The sequence below is a fragment of the Giraffa tippelskirchi genome, chromosome 5, assembly GCF_054371585.1.
Source record: "Giraffa tippelskirchi isolate mGirTip1 chromosome 5, T2T-mGirTip1v1.2.pri, whole genome shotgun sequence".
In the NCBI taxonomy this organism is placed as follows: Eukaryota; Metazoa; Chordata; class Mammalia; order Artiodactyla; family Giraffidae; genus Giraffa; species Giraffa tippelskirchi.
This window is the reverse complement of record NC_137279.1, coordinates 142,009,070-142,035,315: the sequence shown is the minus strand read 5'-3', so window position 1 is coordinate 142,035,315 and position 26,246 is coordinate 142,009,070. Positions and strand designations below refer to the sequence as shown.

Here is a 26,246-nt window from a genome sequence, read left to right as displayed (position 1 = left end):
GAGGACATTAAAAAACCTAGATACTTTCTCACAATATTTTACTTAGGAATTGAACTTCAATTACTTTTATCCCTCCAGAAGACCCTGTAGTGAACTTCTAAATAGGACAGGGTTCAAAAAAACTGAATGCAGATCCTAAATGTGACAAACTTTTGGTGGGCAGCAGCAGTGCTGCCTAGAGTGAACATTACTAGTGTTCACAAGCAACGCCTATCTGAACACTTTCCAGGAAAACGTGGGGCCCCTCTCAGAGTGCATATTTATAAAAGCATCACTATCTGGTGATACTAATGGTAACTTTCTGGAGTGAATAAATCAAAGTGTAATCATTTATTCTGTTATTTGCCACCTTGCTAGATCTCATAACATCACATTTTTTTTTTTTTTTTGGTAAACTGATATTTTCCAAAAAAATCTTTGTCTTATATTCTTGGATAAATATACCATAGTAACTGATACCATATTGGAGAATTAAAGGAATTAATAAAGATTCTGAAAGTATTAACAACTGAGGTACAATCGACTGACAGTATTTTATTTGGATATTATTTAATCTGTGGAGGTATAAGCAATAAAAGATAGGTATAAATTTTAAGGTAGGTAGCTGAACTTACCTATGCAGATGGTTCCATCATTAGTAATAAACTTGTCCTGGTTGCTGCTGGATCTGAAACCAGGTGCACACATACAGTAATAGCTTCCCTGTGTGTTCGTACAGTTAGCATTTTCACCACAGGATTGCGTTAAATTTCCACACTCATTATCATCTGTGAACATATCAATTTAAAACATTATTTTTATAGAATTGAGATGAATTCCTAATATTTTCCATCAGTTTTTGGGAATTTTCCCTGTTAAATAGTATAAGGTTAATAATAAGGATATTATTTCTAAGAAAAGTTGATAATAAGAATTCACATTACATACTTGATTATTCTTGTTTAAATGTAAAACCTTCGCAGTTACAAAGCAAAGTAGAAAATCTTACTGCAAAAGCACTAAACACAGCTATTGAATTTTATTGGATTATTTTTCAAATGTTTACATATAATTTAAATATCACAATGTTAATGAATATCTTATTGGTGAACTCACAATACCCAGTCAATAATCAGTCACAATAGAATACTATAATTTAAAAATGAAAAATCAGAGATTACCCATTGATATTTTTTAATCATGTACCATTTATTTTTGTCACTTACTCTACAGAAGAATTTTGTGTCATCAAGTTTGTATCCCTTCATTTGTCCATTAATATATGTATTTGTTACCATATGCATTGTGTGATATATGAAAGAGTATACAAACAGAAAAAAATAATATCATGATCCATAGTCCTTACCCTTATACTCTTATAATGTAATTTATCAGAGAAGATACATAGGTTCATAAACCTTTTTCAAAAATTAGACAGCAGATTCATATTACCTGTCCAATAAATGAAATAAAAGATAAATGGTTCTCAGAAGTAATTACGATTGGTTGGAGGAGACATTAGATCCCCTCGTGTGCTGAACTGTGCGTCCCAAAAAGATACACTCAAGTCCTAATCTCCAGTGTCTGTGAGTGTGACCTTACTGGGAAATAGGGCTTTTGCAGATATAATCAAGTTAAGATGAGGGCATATTAAATTAGGAGGGGCCCAAGAGTGGTGTCCTTATAATACATTATAATATAATATAATGGTGTCCTTAGAAAATTCAGAAATGGAGCCACAGAAGACAAGGCTATGTGAAAACAGTGGCAGAGACTGAAGTAATGTAGATGCAAGCCAAGGAGTCCCAAGGACAGCTAACTAGAAGCTAGAAAGACATAACCAAAGATTCTTCTCTAGGCCCTACAGAGAGTGTGGACCTTTCAACCCCTGGATTTTAGCCTTCTTTCCAGAACTGTGAGAGAACAAATCTGTGTTGTTTCAAATCACAGAGTTTGTGCTAATTTCTTACTGCAGCGCTAGGGGACTAATAGACCCAAACTGGCTAATCTCCAAGATAGGTTAAGTACTGATTAGACAGAGAGAAGCAAAGTAATTAAAAGGAAGGTAAAATCTGGGGCAAACATTCAAACATAAGGGTGACTGAGATGTTTCTGAAGGCTGAGGGAAGCCTAATCAGTGGGCCCAGGAAGAAGTCATAGGGGAACAGTTGTATGAATTGAGTTTGGAAAATGTCTTGAATTTTTATTCTCCATTTTAATCAAACCAGGGTTAATTTGGGGGCTTCCCGGGTAATTCAGCTGGTAAACAATCCGCCTGCAATGCAGGAGACCCTAGTTCGTGGGATAGGCTACCCACAGCAATATTCTTGGGCTTCCCTGGTGGCTCAGACGGTAAAGAATCTGCTCACAATGTGGGAGACCTGGGTTCGATCCCCAGGGTGGGACAATCCCCTAGAGGAGGACATGGCAACCCACTCCAGTATTCCTGCCTGGAGAATCCCCAGAGGAGCCTGGCAGGCTACAGTCCATGGGGTTGCAAAGAGTTGGATTTGACTAAGCACAGCACAAGGTTAATTTATTTTTAAAGAATGATTTATATAACATTTAATTTATTCACAGGTTATTGAACACATATATTGATAACTAAGAGTTGGAGATTTTCCTGAATATTTTATAAATATTAGTTCACTTGTTCTTTACATACATTCTAAGAAGCAGGTGCCATTATTATTCTCCTTAACTGATGAGGAATATAAGCCATAGAGAAGAAATGTAACTTGTCAAGGTCACATAGCTATTTAGTTGGAGCCTAGTAATCTGGTCCAACACCTGTTCTCTTTGCTGTTGTATCCTGCTGCCTCTGCAAGGATCATTTTACAAAGCAAATATATAAAGTAAGAATGTATCTGATGGATTATAGGTCTATTTTGAGAGAGGAAAAGATATTGAGGTAGAGATTTCAGAAGAAAAATAGAAACTTTATTTGTATTCTGTCTCTCACTTAAATTTTATTTCCACTTAGTCATTTTCAAACATTACAGATATAAGTACAGAAGTTACCATATGACAAACAACTAAATGTGAAGTCCTCTTTTTTTTTTTTTCCAAAAATTACTACTATGGTTAGGGCAGGTAAGATTTGGAAATCCTATTTTTTTTTTAAGATATTCCACATATGAGGCTCTATTACATAATTTTATTTTATTATCTATATGTTTTATCACTTTGACTTAGTATATTAATTATAATAGGCCAACTGCTACAAATATATCCAAACATGTAATGATTTAACACAATAAAAGATTATTTGCTGCTCTAGTCAGAAACAAGGTAAGTGTTCAAGTTGATGGTGTAGCTTCTTCCATAATGGTTCAAGGCCCCAGACTTGCTTCATCTAATGGCTCCACCACCCCCATCGGGCCTCCACACTGTCTGTATTCATCCTGGTGGGGAGCTGGGTTCAAATAGAGCATAAGAGAGTAATAAGCCACAGCTATATATGGCACCCATCACTTTTATCCACATTCTATTTACCAGAATTCATTCAAATGTCCACACCTAACCACAGGGAAGCTGATGGCTGTAGGCCAGCAGTGTGCCAGAAAGAACAAAGAAGAGATTTTGAACAGTTAAAGTTCTCTGCCATACTTATTCTTTCACAAGTATGTGCTTGGTTGCTTCAGTCGTGTCCAACTCCCTGCGACCCTATGGACTGTAGCCCGGTGCTTCCCTAGAGGCTCAGCGGTGAAGAATCTGCCTGCAATGCAGGAGCCACAGGAGATATGGGTTCCATCCCTGGGTCGGGAAGATCCCCTGGAGGAGGGCTCATATACATATATAACATGCCTATGAGGCAGGCATTATTGCTATTTTCAAATTAAAAAAACCTCAAGTATAAAAAGCTAGATTAATGTGATCAATGGCACACAGATAAGTGGCAAATTTTGACCAAAGCCTTAGGTATTCTGTCAAAGCGATCTCCCTGTTCTTAAGTACTATGCTATAAAAAGAGTTCATAATAGCTATTATTTATTAAGTGTTTGTTGTGTGCTAGACACTGTGATAGGAAGATTACCATTAAATGGAAATACATTGTGACCACCTCAAAAGTTTGTTAAGAGATTACAAGGAGTTCATGAGCAGACAATGCTTACAGTGGTGCCTAGCATGTAGTATGCAATATACAGGTATACTATTTTCTATATACTGTTATTATTATTTATGTTACTAGAAATCTGATCCAGTTACACCTCACTTAAAATTCTTAACAGCTACTTGGCCTTTAATATGTAACATAAGTCCTTCATAAGTGACAGAGACTTATCCCTTCTCATGAAGAAGTAAGCTTCCAAAGTGAGCTTCTGGAAATAAGTTTAAGTTGCTTACCCTTAGATATGTATAATAATAAATATATTCTTAAAGAATCTATAACAAAGATCTCAAAAAGTCAAATTCCATTAGTATATGGATAGAATATATCCACACTAAATACAAAGAAGAAAGATCAAAATTTGTTTCCTTATAACATTTTTACAAATTCCAATAATACCATTCATGATAACTTATTGAAAAGCCACTGGAAAAAAAGAAAGAAAATAAAACCTATTTGTAATTTTATTACATGAAGATAACCACTCATTCTTTGAGGTACCTTCATTTTAAAGATATTTCAGATTATGCAGAAGCTCCACTTCTTTTGTATATGGCTTTATATAGTACTTTACTTTAAAATTTTAATATTAACTTTATTTTGCTAAAAAATATTCCATGTTCTTAAAAGTCATTCAAAACATCAATAAAATGATATTATTTCATTTTGACATAGAAAAAAAAATACAATTTACTTATAATATATCTCTGAAAATAGACTTTCAAATATTTGAGACCTGACCTTGACTGTTACCCATGAGGTTCCAAGCTCAACAAGTGTAACACCTTCATTACTCTGAGTATAACTTTCAGTTCAGGTTTATCTCACAGTGAACTGTAGGACCCTGTGTCAGATTCATTTCCTAGGCCTGAGGCAGGCCTGTCCCTACAACAAAAGTGGCAAGCAGCACCTAGAGTGCTCTTTGCTCCGAGCATAGGCCTGAATCTCTACTTTCCTCACAGGACCATTTCATTTGTGTATAACCAGTTAATAAGAAAAACTCGTCAGTCTATGAGAAGCAAGATCATTCTCTCCAAAAGCTAGAGCAAAGCTAGGCCAGGCCTCACATCTAGTATCTTCTTCACGTTAAGACTTCAGGTCTCTTTTCATTTCTCTATAGGCACCTCTCTGACATTTTGGATTCAAGTTCATTGTCTCCTCGAAAGTTCTAATTTTCAGTATGTGGTCTGATTTACACTAAGGTGAGTAAAAAGCTGGAGTACAAAGAGAAGAGTTTTGAGCTTCCCCTAAAGGCTTCCCTGGTGGCCCAGACGATAAAGCTCCTGCCTCTAATGCAGGAGACCTGGGTTTGATCCCTGGTTCAGTAAGATCCTCTAGAGAAAGAAATGGCACCCCACTCCAGTATTCTTGCCTGGAAAACCCCATTGACGGAGGAGCTTGGTAGGCTACAGTCCATGGGGTCACAAAGAGTCGGACACTACTGAGCGACTTCTCTTTCTTTCTTTCTTTAGAGGCCAACAACTTGGAGACACGTAAATGCAAAGATTGAGTTCTCAGAAGCTTGGTTAGGCCAGGAAGGTGGGTGACTTAAAGTCTGACTCCACCAGGAGACAAACAATAGAAGGAAGTATGGCTTATGATACAGGGAAGCACACAAATCTCCTAAAAGATTTAAATTTTCAAAAATTTGAAAATCATACTTGAAATTTTTTTTCAGATTTAGCATTTGGCTAGGCATTTGTCACCCCTAAATTAAAGCATATAAATGTTGAGGGAGTTAAGTAAATTTGCTGAAAATATGATAATAAAGTAACAGAAATAGAATGGCCATCATATAAAATGTTGAAGAGTTAATACTTTATTAACATGTGTGTATTAATTATTATCTATTCTGTACACAGAGATATTGTATAACTTCAGATGACTATATGCACACATATACTCAGAAAGCAAACATATATGTCTATATATTCATTCAAAATAAATTAGACTAGTTTATTAAAATTACCTGAGAGCATGTCACAAATTGACACAGAAGTATCTAAATCAAGTTGAAGAAAACTACTTCATACACATTGGATTTGACTCAATCATTCAGTTACTCAAATATTTATGGAACTTCCCAGTTCCCAAATGTGAGTATATCCACATTGGGAAATAAGTAAAAATTAATCAAAAAGTCAGGATCTGTGCCCTGCTGTCAGAGTTCACATTCTAAAGCAAGTTAACATAGGAGCATGTAATTGAGTTCTTATTAAAAGTTTCAATTTTTATCTCAAAATTTGACTCCTTTCACAGCATACTGGGAGAAGTTTATATTAACTTTAAAAGGAATTGTGCTCTCGGATCAGTTATTGGTAATATAGAAAATGATGAAGATTGCATCCCCTGTGGTGTATAGCTGTAAAAATGATATGCAAAAATACAGAGGAAAAGAATTCACTAGGTCTGAGTTATTGGTCAGAGTCCAAGAAAATGAGCCACTTTATACCAACTGATTGTTTCTGAAAACAAATTAATGTACTGATATATTATTTGATTTCAACTTATTTTCAAGTTTTGGATAACACATTAACCAGTAGGAAAAAACAAAACAAAATAAAAAACAAAGATTCACACTGATTTGTGTGTTTCTCCCAACTATGTAGTCTTGAGCACTTGACCTCTTAGCTTTCTTATCAAGAATTTGGAAATAAAAACATTTTCTAATCTATCTTCCAATCTTCTGGGCTGGATATATGATATAGGCAAATTCCCTAAATGGTCTGATTCCAATCTTGCTCCTTGAAATACCACTTATCTGAAAGTAACCTCTTCTCTTCCCCCAAGAGAGTGGAGATGGGCAAAAAAATTATCTTTGTGAAGTAATATATAAATGTGAATTATTTAAATAGCTTTAAACTTTCCAGTGTCTAACTTAACAAAAATTAAGTTTCAAGGAGAAAATTTATTTGAATGAGTATAATATAGGAAAATATACCGCTGTTTCTTTTGTGCTCTTATCTCCATTGTTCATATCAATATATCAGTTTAGTCACTCTCTGTGATTTATATTTAATTTCTTGTGGGATTATAAAATAAATATTTAGATTAGGCTGTCACTTGAAAAATTCATTGTTAACACCATTAAAGAGAAGACACATTGTTTAAAAATGATCAAAAAATATTAATAAGGAGAGGTATTTGGCATTCTTTCAGCAGAAATTCTTACTGGCTCCTGTTTAACACAGCAAGTTGAGCACTACAAGAACAAAGACACACACCTAACATATAACAACAGGATCCATGGCTGCTGGAGAAGACAGACAAAACCTCAAATTATTAGCATGTGTTGCATATAACAAATAAACAAGGTATTTAGCCATATACTGGTAACTCAGAGAAGCAACAGTTTCCTTAGCAATTTTTCAGGATAAAAGGTGGAAGGTTATGCTCAGAGAAGGTTTAGAAAAGGAAGAGATGCTGAAGCCAAGCATTGAAGTATAAGAATTAAAACAAACAAAATGGGCTCCAACAATCCATTTAGAACAAGGAAAGAATTCGCCCAAATGGCTGAAGCCTGAAGGAAGAGAAGAACAGCTATTAGGCTGCCCAGGTGGCTCAGTGTTAAAAAATCTGTCTACCAATTCAAGAGAATCAATAAAGGTGGGTTTGATCCCTGGTTTGGGAAGATCCCCTGGAGAAAGAAATGGCAACCCACTCCACTATTTTTGCTTGGGAAATCCCATGGACAGGGGAGCCTGGCAGGCTACAGTCCATGGGGTTGCAAAAGGGCTGAATAGTGAATAAACAACATACTGCGGGAACAGTGGGTATGATGGTAGAGACTGTAGGGCAAGATTCTATGCAGATATATATGGTCTAAAGTGGGAAAATGCTCGCTAAAAATTTTGGACTAAATTCAGTGGGTAAAGGATGAGCATCATCAGATTTTATGTAGTAGAGAAATCTGATTTGATTTGATCTCAAAACAATTTTTGAAAAATAAGGAAAATGAGGTAAGACCCAGGTAGACCTGCTAAAACACTGAAAGACTTGAAAAACTAAACATAGTCAAGGAGAAATTAGTAAGGTGGGTTAGATCAGATATGTTTAAGTGTTAAAAGTCAGTCATCTGGGGAGGAAAAGGAAAGTGGGTAGGATTCAACTAGATTAGGCATACACTGAAACTGTCATCTGGATGACTACCATCTGATCTTCATATTCTTTTTTTTACTTATGTGACTTCAAAATTTTTCACAGTAAAATAATTTTAAAATATTAGTGTGGCTTGGAGACTAACTGGATATGAGTTAATTGGACAGAGGAAGCAAGGATGATTCGCAGGTTCTGATGTGGAGGGATTTGCTGGGTATGTTGATTCACGAAGACAGAGAGAAGCATAGGAGGAAAAGCTTTGTGGCTAAGAGCGAGTTCATTTTTGGACAGGGAGAGATTGAGTCGCCATTAGGACATTTGGATGGGAGTATCCACAACTAGATTCTCAACAGTGAAGCCATAACTTGTTTAATCACAAGCTGGAGCTCAAGATTCCCTACTTTCTCTTCTAAAGGATGGGTCAGAAGCAGGAGCCTGGCAATTACAAGGCTCCAGTGTAGGGAGCAAGCTTACTGTCTCCTTTGCACTCATCTCTAGATGGATCCTTTCTTCTGACACCTCCTGGTTTGATCTCAGTTTAAATGAACTCTGCCTTGGCATTATCACACTCTCTTGTTTTCCCTTTCTCTTTCTTCCGTTTTTGTTGTGGTTGTTGCTGTGTTTTTGTATGCTTCTACCTGAGTTTGCTTCCTTAGGATGTGAGAGTAGGTAAAAAGGACCAAGGGAGCCCCTTAACCCGTGTTTGGTCTCAGTGTTGACGAGAAAATTCCTTGGGGTTCCACATGATTCAGTCTAGCCTATCAGAAAACTACATAGGGCTTTAACATAACGCATAACCATCAACCGTAAGTTAGTTGAGTGCTAACTAAGCTTCCCAAAAACATACACCAGAAATAGCTCCTCTCAATATGTTGTTGGGAAGCTTAGTTAGCACTCAACTAGCCTATGGTTGATGGCTAGTTAACTTGTTTATTGTGGATTTAGATAAAAAACTAGATCAGCATGATTTGTACCTCATAATCTGAAAGAAGAGAGAAAACATTTTTCAAGTATTCTGCTAGATGGCTCATTTTAGTTTATTCAATCATTATAATAACACAATGATTGATATGATCCTCATTCTACTTCAGTTCAGTTCAGTCGCTCAGTCGTGTCCGACTCTTTGCGACCCCATGAATTGCAGCATGTCAGGCCTCCCTATCCATCACCAACTCCCGGAGTCCACCCAAACCCATGTCCATCGAGTCGGCGATGCCATTCAGCCATCTCATCCTCTGTCCTCCCTTCTCCTCCTGCCCCCAATCCTTCCCAGCATTAGGGTCTTTTCCAATGAGTCAACTCTTCGCATGAGGTGGCCAAAGTATTGGAATTTCAGCTTCAACATCAGACCTTCCAATGAACACCCAGGACTGATCTCCTTTAGGATGGACTGGTTGGATCCCCTTGCAGTCCAAGGGACTCTCAAGAGTCTTCTCCAACAACACAGTTCAAAAGCATCAATTCTTTGGTGCTCAGCTTTCTTCACTGTCCAACTCTCACATCCATACATGACCACTGGAAAAACCATAGCCTTGACTAGACGGACCTTTGTTGGCAAAGTAATGTCTCTGCTTTTTAATATGCTATCTAGGTTGGTCATAACTTTCCTTCCAAGGAGTGTCTTTTAATTTCATGGCTGCAAGCACCATCTGCAGTGATTTTGGAGCCCCCAAAAATAAAGTCTGACACTGTTTTCACTGAGATGGGTTAAATCATGCTAGTTTAGAGAATCTGCTGTACATGGTTTTTATATTAATATTTAAGATTGCCTGACTCTAAAAACCAAGCTATATCTTTGTGTATTTTGTAAAGGTGTATTTTTGTAAAGTGCTTCTAAACAAGTCATAAGTAGTGGGTATCTAATTCTCCAAATTCAAGAGTGATACTGTAGGAATGACACATTTGGGGCAACAACCATATAATTATATTACTTTCTGTATAATTAAGTAGAATTTTACTGGTTTTATAAGTCACTGGCATTCCAGAATCTGAACAAGACTTTAATTTATATTCAATTTTTTAATCAACTGACCATGGTGGGGGGGGATAATTTAGAGAGAAAATATTCCCCTTTCTTTTCCTAGCACTTGAAATATTATTGGCTGGGCTCAAATTGATTATAACAACTTGAAAGTCAGAGAACTTTTAACAGCAGCATCCCTCTTACACACATTTTCCTTCTGGACATGATTGCCAGTATTGCTCCGTAAATTTGAACACTAAAATGACTATAACCATTATGTGATTTCTTGTGAAACAGGCCCTCTAAGTCAAAGGTGGAGCAATGCAGAAGCTTTTTTCCCCCCTATTTCTCCCCAAGGCAGCCTCCTGGGCTCATTTGTTTTCAGTAACACTGGTAATTCTCTTCTCATATCTAGCACTCTCTAATGAACTTAGAAAAATCTTTCTTACAAGTCCCCTCAATTATAGACCTTGTACAGTTAATATTTTTCTGGGGAATATGAAGGTAAACATATAGTTATGAGGAAAGGGGGAGGTAAAGGTCAGCAGAAGGGAAAGAAAAAAAGCAGAGCTGCAATGAAACTAGAATGGGTTCAGTCAGTCAAGAAAAGTAATGGAGCTATTGTTTTCACACTGGAACTGTCATTACCAACCATTCTACAAGACAAGAAGAGGTATCAAAGGAGAGACATCGGATTATACCTTTTTCCCCTCTGGGAATTTCTTCTGCACATGAATCTTTAAGTGCAGCCCAGACTATGAGTATGATATACACATAAACCACCCCTCCACATAAACATACTGACATTTGCAGAATAATTAAGAAGACAGAGAAAAAAAATAAATTCAATACTGAAGATATACTTCCTACCTTACCACTGTTGACTATAAAACATAGTATAAAATGTATATTTCCCATAGCCATAAAATTAGTAAGGCTGATTTAGTAAAAGAAAAGTCAGATACACCAAATGCAAAATATTAGAATTTATCATGGTAAAGACAGTAGAATTACACAAAAATAAAGTGTTCCTGATAGGTATTTAGTATTTGAAAAAATTATTTAGTAGAAATACGTTTGTTGAATTGTTTGAAGCAAGAAGTATCGTTTGAAAATTTTCTGAAAGGAAAAGTGTGCCTTTGACTATGGATCAGAGGTAAAGGCCATATGAACCAGAAAACAAAGATATGTAGGAGAGTCTCTGTTGCTCTTTTTGCATTTACTTATTTTCTGAGGGAAATGCAGAACTTAAGAAAGTATTCTAATTTTATACTACTGTCATCTTTTCTGCCCTCTCTTTCTCAGAATTATTAAAACACATATTTTAGAACAAACAAGCAAAACCAAATATGAGAAGAATAGGCAAATAGGAGAAAAATAAACGATTTTATTTCTCTAGACACTGGAAACCACTTCTCTTGTTCATTTGATACAAATGGTGGGATGAAAATCCTCATACATGTATTTCAAATTATAAATCAATTATTCTGAAGTTTTTTCATTTCACTGTATCTACCAATTCTAATAGTAAAAATGAATGATACTCACATACAGTCCTTCTGGTGATGTTGTGATGGTTATGAAACACTTTTAAAGAAAATAGCTTTATTGATTTTTGTTTCTAATCATTAAATAATATATATTCAAGGGGAAAATCAAATCCATGATAGAAAAATCTTGCAAAGTTGAAACTGAGTCCCCTTAAAACTGAGTTCCCCTGCCGAGTTTGTAATAAATCTCTCTATCCCCCTTCTCTGTAACACTGTCTTGTTTGCCCCTGTTCTCCTTAGGATTGACGTGTATAAAAGAAAAGAGGGAATGTGAACCGAGAAGGACTGTGCAGGGGCCCTTTTTGGTACAGTAGCCCTCAGTATCCTTGTTTCTTTTTGTAGAGAAAAGGTTTTAGTCTCCTAGTTCTTCCCCAAGTTCTAAGGAGCAGATTCAAGCACTTAATAATACAACAATAAGTCATAGGACTTAGTTCCTCCAGAATGGACATAGATAATAATCCGAATCCTATCTTTGAGTGGTTCTGCAGAAACTAAGACCTTCTACCCATCAGAGGATGGTGACTGCCTGTTGACCACTGAACATAGACCCAGACTGGTTCTGACCAAAGGGCTGGTGATTAAGATTTCTGAAACATCACCCTGCTACCTCACCACCAACCGACCAGAAGAAGGTTAATGAGCTGAGCACACATCCCACCTTGGTTGGTGCCCTTCAATAAATGCTGTACTTTCCTTCACCATAAGTCAGTAGATTGGCTTAGCTGTACTTTAGGTAAGCAGGTCTAAGTTTGGCTCAGTAACAAGCTCTTAGTTGCTAAAGAATTTATCAGTTTACAAAGAAAAACAATTAGAATAGTATGAGCATCTTGCTAACATAATTGAGAGACTGTAAAGTACTGTGTGTTAAGTCACTGAGATAAAATGACTGCGAGACCAGTTGTGTAATTCTCTAACCAGACAAATAAATCTGAAAACATTTGTAAAAACATGGATTCAAAGAGTAGGTCACCCACACAATCTGTGCAGAAAGCATTCAAGATACCTCCTGAATCAAATTATAATGAATTTAGAAGACAGATCTCAACAAGGGAAAACTAGATGGAGGTGTAACAATGTCGTAGACAATAAATTCTGCAATATGTAAATTCAAATGAATGATGATTATGATTACGAATGTGTAATATAAAAGATAATAAGGATTCTTATAAAAATTTACTGAAAGAAAACCTAATAAATAGTCTGGATATAGTATCAAGTACATATTACTTTGGTCAGATTGAGGACAGAGTACAATAGTAAGTAAAACACCCTGTAAAAAGGAAGTTTTGTTACCTGATTTTGGTAAAGTGCAAAAATGCGAGTTTGACTGTAAGAACAGGAAATGGACTGAAAATTTACAATTGAATTTTCAAAAAAGAAAAAGTAAACTGATTAAATAAAAATTAAAAGAATAAATGAAACTATAAGTAAAAATAGCTAATAGAAATAATTTTGATGACACAAAAATATCAATCAAATATATCAACTGTTATGCTAAGTGGAAAAGACTGATATTTCCCCATTATGATACAGCTTGTTAGATTAGTTTCCATATGAAATCCAGATCTAGTCTGCTAATAATAAACACAAAGTTTAAATTAAAGCAACCTTGAAAATAAATTAGAGGACAAAAAAAATTAGGGATGGTACTTTTAATACCCAGAATACCCACATTACTAACAGTCTAATTTAATTCTTAATGAAACCTTGTTTCCTTAATTTTAAGACATCATGAATTTTATAACACTTCATTGATGTAATAAAATATTTGGGGGAAAAATTATATCTTATCTACACTTATTGAAAGTTCAAAGTTAATTTATCACACAGATACATAGACCTCTCTTTATCATAAAATTGGCTCTAATTCTTTTTAACATTATTTTCTAATATAATTTGTAGTTACCTTTGGAATCCAACAGTACATATGTTATGATAATGCGATGCCTTCCTTAGCTTGTGATCATAAACTTGATCTCTATATTTATTGCATTAACATGTGGCAGAAGTTATTAAAATACAAAAGCTGTCAAGAATTGTGTCTGCTTTTTCTTTTTAGCTAAACTAGGATTTTTCTTGTTTCTTGTTTCAATGCATTGAATAGCATTGAAAACTATGTAACTTCTCAACACTCGGCTTTAGGCTCTGACAGACAAGACTCCTCATGCCTGAGGAATATTTGCTCCTGATCCGCATGTTGGTTATATCACCTTTCCCGAGCCTTGCTCATTTTACTATCGATTACTAAAGATATGACTGTTACTATCTGAGCAAGAAATGGCAATAGACTTGAAATTTATTTCCCTATCAACCAGTTCATCTTGATGTCAAATTAACAATGAAAAATAGTATTTGTCTAATGTTCAAGTCTATGTTACCTTTTATTTTGGGGGAAGGCAAGAGTTTAATGCTCATTTTTCAAAATCCTCAATCTAATATACTTTTTCCTTATTTTTCAATTCTTTCATGCTAAATTAGGTTTCCTTATTATTATTTTTCATAATATATAATATAAAATAGCATTGCTGACAACAGTGAATTAAATTAGTTATCAACAGCATTAAATGTTAACATTTTTTAATTAAAATTATCCAAAGTTTTAGAAAACAAAACAATTAAAAATCAAAAGCTTATAAATAATCCATAAGACAGAAGCAACCAGAAAGTTTAAGAAAAATTTTGTAGCCTTTTCATAGTGGAAATGAGTACATAATTCACAAAAGAAACTCGAAACATATGATTGCAAATAAATATTTATCTGTACCAATATATAAAGAAACTCAAAATAGCAAATGCAAGGTCAATTATCATCTATAAAATGTGCAAGATATTTATAAAAATGCTTGCTTACCTTTTTTATTAAAGTTAGAGATTTGTTGTTATTTTGTGATCAATAAATAGTCCTTAGTCATTGGTTACGACATTATCCCACACTATATTCCTAATAAAGTTTTGTAACCAGGACTGGGGCGTAGGGCGGAAAAAGCAAAGACACATGAACATCTTCCATAACATCTTACTCCAATCCTGACTCCACTCTCACTTTAGGATATGTTTTTCTCTTGGGGAAAATGTCAGAACAGTCTTTGGATTGGTGGGCAATCTGGTATCATGACTTTTTTTTTTTAATCACAATTTACAGAAGTAATGGGATTCAACTTGTACTTCCTTTGATTTTATTGGTCTGAACTCATTTTGCATTACTTGAACACTTCAACTTTTTAATTTCCCATAACTGTAAATGAGAAAATAGAGGAACTTAAGAGAATACTGAACCAGAGGTGGTGTTATAGGAGCACTCACACATCCTGCTAATGGAAACATATTCAGTGTTAAATCAAGAGCCTGAAGAATGGCCAAATTTTTGCCCCAAGTATTTTCTTTGTAGGTGTTTATTCAAAGGTTCAAAGGTACGGCTAAACTTAGCTCAAGAATGTTCACTAAAGACATGTAATGGTAAGAATGAGCAAGCACCTAAATGTCAATGAAGGAGACACGAGTTCAATCCCTGGGTTGGGAAGATTCCCTGGAGAAGGAAATGGCACCCCATTTCAGTATTCTTGTCTGGGAAATCCCATGGACACAGAAGCCTCGCAGGCTATAGTCCATGGGGTCACAAAAGAGTTAGACACAACTTAGCAACTAAAGAGCAACAACAACAACAACAAAACACCCATTACAAATCTTTTGAATTATCTGATAATTTACAGCCATTCAAAAGAGTGTTTGAAGAATATTGGCTAACTTTAGATAACATTCATAGTTTAGTAAGTGAACCATCCTGAAAAACACAATGATGAATCCTAACTCCTGTTGCTTACTAATAAGTTGAAATATCTCTGATATTTTTTAAGAAAGAGGCTTACCTGGAGGCATATCCTTATGTGAATTATTTCACTGAAATAAAGATGTGGCTTTTTTTTTAAAAATATCTGCTTGTATCATGATTTTCCCAAAACTTTACAAAAGTTATTCAGATTTTTTTTTTAAACTATACCTGTACCCATGAGCACTTTATGATTTTACATATTATATGTTGTAAATAATATCTAGAGTTTAAAATTATAACACAAATGCCATAATAAATATTTAAATCAGGTTCCTGGAAACCATAAGCCTTTGGAACAGACCATAAATCTGACAATGATACCTTGCCACTGAAACATCAATTATAGCCCTGACACCCTTATTGAGTGATCTAACATATTTGCCTCTCTCCCAGGCCATACAGATTGAAAAGCCAACTAGGCATGGGGTGCAGAGTTAAATTTTGATATTGTCATGACTCTTCTACTTACTATGTTCTTCTTAAGGTTTGCAAATTTTTTTTCTTTTTTACAGTCACCTATCCATGACTAGATATATTTATAAATTTAGCAAAACAACTTTTAATTAAAAACAATTTACCCCTCTCATTTACTGTGATTTGATATTTTCAATTCTCTATTATTTCAGTATGTTTTACAAAGGTGGTCATGATCCACTCCATTGATTTTGTGGCCCTTTAACTACATAAACTACAGTCTGAATAAGCACAGATGGCTCAAGTCACTTGATTCTGTCTAGTGTAAGTTCCACATTTCATAACACCACGTACTGATGACCTACTGGATGCCAAAGGCCAAGCAATGTTTTTTACTGGCAGTCACAACAACCCTGAAGCCAGGCTGGAGCTGCAGGTATAGCCTTTATATGACACCAGTGTATGTATGCCCTTGATATGGTGCCATTGTACGTATTAGAAAGATGTGCCCTCCTCAGACAGACACGTTTGTAGGCGTGGGAGTAGGTGAGTGCCCGAACCTTTTGCAGCAACTTGTAAAAAGCATCCCCTTTCCGTATGAAAGCAGCCCTGCATCTTGAACAGGACCTGGATAGCAGACCATGGGCAGGACTTTAGACGACATTGCAATCAACATCTAATGTGTCCCTAAAGTGCCTCAGTCAGCAAGCAGCCTTTGTCCTTCTCCCTAGAAATCACATTCACTCTCTGTGACATGCTTACATTTTTTTTTTCTCCTACATCTTTGATCCTTCTCTGCATTTTAATTCAATAGCTACTAAACAGTCCCACATCTCTCTCAGCATTTCCCTACAGTAAATATGAAACATTTTCATTTATTACCTCCTTTTTGAAAGATGACAACCATTCTACCTCCCTCAAGTTCTTGTAATACACACTACTGTTTCATGAGTGCTCCTGCACACCCATGTTGAAGACAACTTTGATTCTTTTCTAGCCCCTGTCTTCTCCATCCAAGCATAAACTTTGTTATGACAATGTCAAGATGACATTTTTTTATTTAAATATTTCCATAAATCATATTGAAAAATTTTCAAAAATATGTCATATATATATATATTTAAAACATATATATATGTATAATATACATAATTTTTATTTTCTGAAGGAAAGAATACAGAAATTTAATTTTAATAATATTTCTATCTTTCTGGTAACATATCCTTTCAAATCTAACATAACTCACTACATACAAAATAAAGTACAATAATGGTGAGGACATTATAAATCTATGGCCAATAGAACAAATCAAATAACAAATTTTAAATAATACAAAATATGATGCCAATATATTTTTCATGGGAAAAATGCCCACGTAAGCTTACCTTTTCTAAACAAAACTTGATATGCAAAACATGGCTTACATAAAGCTTGTTTTCATATTTTATTATTAAAATATGGTTTTTGTATTTTATTATTGTAAGTTGATGAACCATCTACAAATATGTTGCTTACTTTAAACTGTAAGATTCTCAAGGAAAGAGACCATGTTTTTGATATTTATATTTTCAGTCAAGCGTACATATCCGGCATATAGTAGATGCACATTAAATGCTTGCTCAATAAGGAGACCACAATATAGAGTCTTCTTGCTTGCTCCCAAATCAGAGTATGTCATGCACCTTTTATTGACAAACTGTTGAAAACTTGGTATGTGATTTGTAAGAGGTATAAATCATACCAGTGTTCACACTGCAACGGAGAGGTGTTGCTTGCTAGGCAACTCTTGATGCATGAGTTTTGCTCCAACCCCTCTCTACTCCTTTGTATACCTGTCTGCCTTTCCTCTCTGATCCCCAAATCCTAAGAGCCAGAAAAAAGGTAAGGACACTCTGCCTAGTTAGGAGTATTCTCACTCCCAGGGTGCTGCTGCCAAGATTATCTTCCTCTGCCTTTTGAAGTCACTTTAGTGAAATGGAAACCTCTAATTGAATTTGGATATTTGAGGTCTACTTTGGGATTGTGGAAAATGAACCTTGAACTCCTAGTCTTCATATTAGCAGGATTAAATATGACATTTGTTTATATTTTAAGACAAATCTGCCTTTATCCTGAAGCATGCTACAAAATGACTATCATGTCTGGCTGGTTTCAAATCATCAGTCACTTGACTGTTTTACAGGATTTCTTAGTAAAAAAGATAAAAATAAATTTACACATGATAAAATCAAGGCCCAAAGAAATAATTAGAGCATCGAAAGAAACACTGTTTTATGGTGCATATGATAAACATATAGACATTTCTTCAATTCTTAAGAGTTCATTGATTTAAGAAATTGCTGCTATTCAAAAAAAGGTGAGAGTAATTTATAGCTATTTAAGTTGAAATGATACTAGGTGTAATCAAATATCACACTTCCAGCCGTAACATAAATGCCTTAAGGGTCAGTTAGAAATTGCTTTCCACCATCAGTTTTGCAGCCTTATTCCACTGTTTAGATACACTGAGCTGTGTGAAGATGATTTAGCTAATAGCGCAAACCCTAGGAAAAGATGTGATGCCTTATTTTCCAGACCAGTGATCTGACCCAACATGGGATGGTAAAACTGATTCTATAACTTGAGATATGAATACTTAAGAGCAAAGGAGACTGATTCAAAAACTTTGTTCAACTTGGAAATAAATGTTCAAGATCAGAGTGATCCTGATACTATTATGTAATGTGCATTACTTTATCACTCTAGTGCCTTTCTAGCTCAAGAGTATGCAGCTACTGAATTTTTTTATGTTTAATAACATCTTTTTAGGACAAGCTACTGAAGTCTTAGAGGTATCTCGTTTTTATTTTAGACACTATTTCTGATCAAAGTATAAAGCAGAAAAGGTTGCAACAATAACCTTAGAATTAAGTTGTTTATATCCCCTTATATGATGCAAGAGTAAGTGAAAACAGCAAGGACATTCTAGGCTGTTGGGATTAGGTTGTGTCCTTACTATCTACTTAAAATGCTTGTTTTCATGTTTATTTTTCTCCTACGACTACTGTTAGCAATGCCATTTCAAAAGCTAATAAAACTTCCCTTTAAGTCCTTTCTTTTCTTTCTAAAATATTTCATCAATCATAGTACAACTGTGCTCTATCATAGGGTAGTTGCAAATTGGCATGCGAAAAAAGGATCTACATGTTCTCATCCCCCTTATCTCAACCCGGGGAAAGGATGACAGCCAATTTATTAGTTGAGATATTGTTAAGCTCATCAAATAAAATACTATTTTCTACATCTGTGATGTTTTATGTAACAGTATCAAAATTGTCTCTTTCAAAGCCCACTTAAAGATAGTTGTGACAGCAGTTAGTTACGCCTAATGCCTTCGTTGTATAGACGTTGAAAATATGGACTCTTCAGTTCTAGCTAAATGACTCCTACTAGATATTCTGGAAGACAAAAGATATGTAATCAGAATGCATTTCTGTTTGTTGATGTTAAAAAGTATGAAGACTTTTCGGGAAGATAGACCTTATTTACAACCAGTTGTTTATTTCAGTCAGGTCATTTAGTTCTATTTTGTGTATCTGTTTTCTCGCAGGCAAGGTAGTGATATTAATATTGATCCTTTTAAAACTTCTGTAGAATTGTTTTCAGCAATAAACGGGAGAGTGACTGTAATGAGACTTGAATAAGTTAAACTGTGCAGCTATTTTACTCCCAGCATTTTAATCTTTGAAAACAGAAATTGACTTAAGACATAACACAGAAACCTAATTGATGCTTATAACAGTATAGTCCAGAGTTCCAATTAAATTTAAATATGTATTTTTAGACATTCCTTTTTTAATGTAAGAGCAAAAATTTTAAATTTCTAAAATAATCACTCTTAAATACGACTTACAAACCCTACAATCTGAATAATGCTTTGTTATAACAATAAAATGTAAGTGAAATATTAACTGATGATTCAATTTTAACTATGCTAGTAAAGGAGATATTTGGAGACTAACTCCTTGTACTTTCTTGTTCATAGATGGCAAAACTTGCTGGCTAACATAAAAATAAATAATATAGAACAACATGCTAACATTTCAGTTTTTATAGTATTCTTCGAGAAACCAAAAAATAAAGTGCTCATTTAAGGAAAAAATGGAGCACTCCCTTATCTCACAACCCAACATTTTTGTAGCAAACAATAAAATGATTCCCAAGAATAAGTATAACCAGAATTTCTTTTAAAACAACCTTCTCTAAAAACCAATAGCTGGAAAGAACAAAAGATTGTAAGCATTAAACTTACTGTACCCATTTCCACCACTCTCTTCTAATAATGACGGTGTGTGTGTGTGGTAAACTGCTAAAACTCTTTGAAACCCCAAGGATTGCGTCCCTTCAGGCTCCTGTGTCTGTGCGATTGTCTAAGCAAGAATACTGGAGTGGGTTACCATTTCCTTCTACAGGGGATCTTTCCCACCCAGGGACTGAACCCAAGTCTCCTGAGTTTCCTGAATTGGCAAGCAGATTCTTTACCACTGAACCCAAGAATGACTACACAATGATATATATAGTGGTTATATTCTAATAGTGACATTATAATAATGATTAAACACTTACTGGAAAAGGTCAGTTTTCATTCCAATCCCTAAGAAAGGCAATGCCAAAGAATGCTCAAACTACTGCACAATTGCACTCATCTCACGTGCTAGTAAAGTAATGCTCAAAATTCTCCAAGCCAGGCTTCAGCAATATGTGAACCATGAACTGCCAGATGTTCAAGCTGGTTTTAGAAAAGGCAGAGGAACCAGAGATCAAATTGCCAACATCCGCTGGATCATCAAAAAAGTAAGAGAATTCCAGAAAAATATCTATTTCTGCTTTATTGACTATGCCAAAGCCTCTGACTGTGTGGATTGCAATAAACTGTGGAAAATTCTGAAAGAGATGGGAATACCAGACCACCTGACTTGCCTCTTGAGAAACCTGTATGCAGGTCAGGAAGCAACAGTTAGAAATGGGCATGGAACAACAAACTGGTTCCAAAAAGGAAAAGGAGTACATCAAGGCTGTATATTGTCATCCTGTTTATTTAACTTACATGCAGAGTACATCATGAGAAATGCTGGGCTGGAAGAAGCACAAGCTGGAATCAAAATTGCCAGGAGAAATATCAATAACCTCAGATATGCGGATGACACCACCCTTATGGCAGAAACTGAAGAAGAACTAAAGAGCCTCTTGATGAAAGTGAAAGAGGAGAGTGAAAAAGTTGGCTTAAAGTTCAATATTCAGAAAACTAAGATCATGGTATCTGCTGTCATCACTTCATGGCAAATAGATGGGGAAACAATGGAAACAGTGTCAAACTTTATTTTTTCTTTGGGCTCCAAAATCACTGCTGATGGTGACTGCAGCCATGAAATTAGAAGACACTTGCTCCTTGGAAGATAAGTTATGACCAACCTAGACAGCATATTAAAAAGCAGAGACATTACTTTGCCAACGAAGGTCCGTCTAGTCAAAGCTATGGTTTTTCCAGTAGTCATGTATGGATGCGAGTGGGACTATAAAGAAAGCTGAGCACCGAAAAACTGATGCTTTTGAACTGTGGTGTTGAAGAATCTTGAGAGTCCCTTGGACTGCAAGGAGATTCAACCAGTCCATCCTAAAGGAGATCAGTCCTGAGTGTTCATTGGAAGGACTGATGTTGAAGTTGAAACTCCAATACTTTGGCTACCTGATGTGAAGAGCTGACTCATCTGAGAAGACCCTAAGGCTGGGAAAGATTGAAGGCAGGAGGAGAAGGGGATGACGGAGGATGAGATGGTTGGCTGGCATCACCAACTCAATGGACATAAGTTTGGGTAAATTCTGGGAGTTGGTGATGGACAGGGAGGACTGGCGTGCTGCAGTCCATGGGGTTGCAAAGAGTCAGACATGACTGAGCCACTGAACTGAACTGAAGCACTTACTATGTGCTAAGCACTTACATTTAACTGTGACATTTAAATATTAAAACGCATCTTTGAAAAGTACTATCCCCATTTTATAGATGCAAATTCTGAAAGCAGAGAGAGGGTAAGAAGCAGGCTGAAGGAGACCACACTGTAGTGTCAGAGCTGGGTGTTAAATCTGATAGTTGAGCTGACACTCTAAAATATTAAGCAAGGTTTATATTATCAGCAATGAAACCAAAAGAATTCTTCTCCAATGAGAAAGTAAATTTTACTTCAGTTTAAAAGTGATGATGTGTGCATGCTCAGTTTATAACTCCAGTATGACTCTGCAACCCCATGGACTGTAGCCCACCAGGCTCCTCTGTCCATGGGATTTTCCAGGCAAGAATACTGGAGTGGGATGTTATTTTCAGTGATCTTCCTGATGCAGCAATTCAATCCTCTGTCTCCTGCATCTCCTGCATTGGCAAGCAGATTCTTGACCGCTGAGCCACTGGGGAAGCCCCAGAAGTGATAAAAGGCCAGAGCTAAAATGAAGCTGTTACTATATCTGGAATCTTGGCTGAAAAGAGCCATCATAAGACTGAGAAAAAACACAGACTGAAGAGTCATGTAGACCGAAGTTTGAATCCTATGTGACATGCCTGTATTGTAACTTCTCCATCAGCAAAATGGAATTACTAATGTCCACTGAAAGGGTTACTGTAAACATTAAACATCCATTGAGGTTGGGAGGAGGGATGAATAGGCCAAGCACAGAGGATTTTTAGGGCAGTGAAAAGAGTCTGTATGATAATGTAGTGGTAGATACATTTCATCATTTATGTTTTCAAACTCATAGAATGCACAACACCAAGAGTGAACCCTAGCATAAAGTCATGGACTCTGGATGATGGTGATGTGTCAATGCAGGTTCACCAATTGTAACAAACGTCCCACGCTGGTGGGGGTGTCAATAATGGAGAAAGCTATGGTAGTGTTGGCTTAGGGGGTATAGAGAACATCTCTGTATCTTTCTCTCAATTTGCTATGAATCTAAAACTCATTTAAATATAAAGACTTTAAAAATAAAACAGCAAATCCTTCAGGGAGTACATGGTACTTTGAAGGTGCTATACAAATACTATGTATAACAAAGCATACTAACTTCTGAGTAAACATGTAGGAAAGTAAATAGTTATTTTTAGCCCACCACTTAGGTTATAGAATCCTACCTCTCCTTCTGTAAAGCTTGTTTTTATTACCATACTGTATATACTGTATCAACAGGATGACAAGTCTGACTGGATTTTATATCAATATGAATGCTAAGGTCGAATAGTATGGTCAAATCATCATTAAGACAGTAAACAGAAACATATTACTGTGCAATTCTAAGATTAGAATCAGTAAGTTTCTTTGTAAACTTTATTGACTCATAAGCTTTCTAATGCAGCATATTTAGAAATGGAGATTGCAAATATGTTAAAAAGAATAAAATCCAAAACATAAGGAACTTACATAAAAAATAATTTCATTCCTATAGCAAACTTTAACATGTAAGGACCGAACATATTCACAACTAGCACATTGACAGGAGTTTGTTGAATTAGAAAGGGAACATGTTGGGAAATAAAATTTATTATTTGAAGATGAGGAAGACGGTGTTGGCTATTTGGTTTCACAAATGTAGTCTCATTGCCAAATCTTTCTCAAATTCTCTGAAACGGTTCTGTTTTCTGATTAATTTCTCAAACTGCAAGACCTTTCACATAGTTTCATGGCCAGTGTACAACTGCACATGTTTCCCCCCAAATGTTTTTTGTTTCACAACAACACTCCATCTGTTGTTGCTGCTTCACTCCTGCTACACCAAAAGTGTGGGAAGTCTGGCTGAGGAGTAAGATTACCAGTGGACTCTGCTCCCACCAGGTGTGGGCCTCTCAGCTTTGAATGTCAGACTCAATTCATTTGCAAAGCACATATTTCTCTGGTTTTAAAAGAATCCAGACAGGTCGCGTGCATCCTTAGACTGTTAGCATTTGCATCTTCAGATATCCAGTTTGCTCCACTTTATTCCTTTGACTTCCAGATTTAGTCTTCTTTTCCTTCCTTATGAGCTGGTTTCAAAGCATTTTTAAAAACAGCTTCTTTAATTTTGATTCAGATCTTAGAGTTAAACCAAGAACTCTTTTTACTACCTAATTTACATGCCTTTTTAAAAATGAATCTATTTCTGCTCCATGTAACAGAGCAAATGTCAAGTAACTCCTTTCATATATGTGTAGGTATTATATATTAGCTATATACAGAGAGAGACAGCCTACATTTCTAAAGAAATGAAAGACTCTGAGTGACTGTTCTGCTTATAATTAAAAATATTATTTTAAAACCTATTATGCAAACATATATGACTTTAAAAGGTATTCTTATGACTACATTTGAAGTTTCAAATAAGGGATATTTTATAAGCAAGTACAACATATTGAGAATGCAATTTGAATAAAATATAACATATATCAATTTCTCCTAAGTGATGTGAGATAAAAAATAGGTAAATGTCAATAGAAATAGTTAAAGAAGGAGGTCTATTTATATAATGTTAACACATTTTTGAACAAATTTTGCCATCTAAAATATTTATGATAAATTGGCCTGCTTGTTATTCTTCTCCACTTGTAAAATGTGCAAAAATATCCATTATTTCTAAAGGTTTTTTGTTTTATGTTTTCCTCATGTACATTCATATTTTACAATTCTCCTTTTCAACAACTGCAAGAAGACTTCTAACGAATTTGAGTAAAAATTAAGGTTAGGACAACTGAAAAAATCTTTAAGTAGTTATCCATGAGCTTTAACTTTTTTATTTAATCATTGAAATACACTGACAACAACTTTTAGAGAAAAATACACCCTCGTTTTTTTGATTAGTATATTGAAAACATACTCACACATACTTTTGAGGTAACTACTCTGATTTAAATTAGTATTTAATAATTACCTACAAGATAGGGGCTAAAAATCACCACCCTGTGTTATGTCTCCCTGTGGATACAGGGGAATTTTAGTATTTTGGTGGCATGATCTATTTTCTACTTTTCCAGGTATTTCTTGGTAACCCAATTGTGCCATTTGGTTTTAAAAATTCTTTTGTAGTGTCTCTTTTAAAAATATGACTCCAAAATCCTGTGAGGTTAAAAAAAGAAAAAAAATGTACTCATTTATGCTTTTCACTTGTATACAATATTATACTCAAGGAAACATACTCAGTTACTGTATTAATTTCCCATCGCTGCTAGAACAAGTTACCTCATGCTTGGTGGCTGTAAACAACATGAATTTATTATCTTACAGTTTCAGTGGGAGTCTAAAATGGATCTCTCCTGGGCTAAAATGTGTTGCTGGCGCTGAATTCTCCTTAGAAAGCTCTAGCAGAGAATCTACTTTCTTGCCTTTCTGACTTCTGGAGGCCACCAGCATTCTTAGCTCATGGTCCACATCCACAGTCAAAGCCAGAAATGGCTAGTTGAGTCTGTCTCTCATCTTATCATCATGACACTGACCTTTCTGCCTTCCTCTTACACATTTTGGGACACTTGTGAGATTATATTGGGTCCACTTAGACAATACAGGATAACTGTCCTATTTTAAGATCATGTGATTAGCAACCTTAATTTCACATTCCAACCTTACATTCTTCTTGCCATGTAATATAATGTATTTACAGGTTTCAGAGGACAATAGAGGATGAGATGGTTGGATGGTATCATCGACTCGATGGACGTGAGTTTGAGCAAGTTCCAGGAGCTGGCGATGTACAGGGAAGCCTGGTGTGCTAAAGTTCATGGGGTCGCAAAGAATCAGACACGCCTGAACGACTGAACTGAACTGAACTGAACAGGTTTCAAGGATAAGGGCATAGATACTTTTGCAGGCCATCATTCTAACCATAGTCACCTATTTAATATGTTGAAGGAATACCAACAAGACTGGCAAATAGATTGCAGAGTGCTACATTTGTTTTTCAGGTCCTATTATAAAAATACAATCACAGAGAGAAAAAAAATGGATAGATCAACTTTTCTCTCTAGCACAAAATTGAAATTGAGAGTTCTTTTATGTGATTATAAAGCAATCCTAACTCTTAACTATTATGTGTCTGGAAATCTCTGATGAATAGGACCGACAAGGTTTCTGAGTTGTAACTATGATGAAGGAAACACAAATGATTGTTTAGAATAAATATCTCGTGATAAATTAATGATATGACAATTATATAGAAATGATGATAGTTAAACATTATATGAATATTCCTCAACTGAGTGATACACTCTACTGATAATGGTCAACTGGATTGTCTGCAGTTTTAAATATTAGA

The 26,246-nt window shown here is 35.4% G+C and overlaps 1 protein-coding gene across 2 annotated transcripts in view; it reads right to left on the bottom strand.

The window, feature by feature from the left end:
- The window catches only part of ADGRL4 (adhesion G protein-coupled receptor L4), a 132,632-nt gene that overhangs the window by 63,986 nt on the left and 42,400 nt on the right, over positions 1-26,246 (bottom strand). For both annotated transcript variants that reach the window (XR_014054836.1, XM_081493890.1), the window contains exon 3: positions 615-767. Coding sequence is in view for 1 of the 2 variants with exons in the window: in XM_081493890.1 (XP_081350016.1) it covers positions 615-767 (153 nt within the window). In the remaining variant the exon portion in view is untranslated. The remainder of the gene's footprint in view (positions 1-614; positions 768-26,246) is intronic.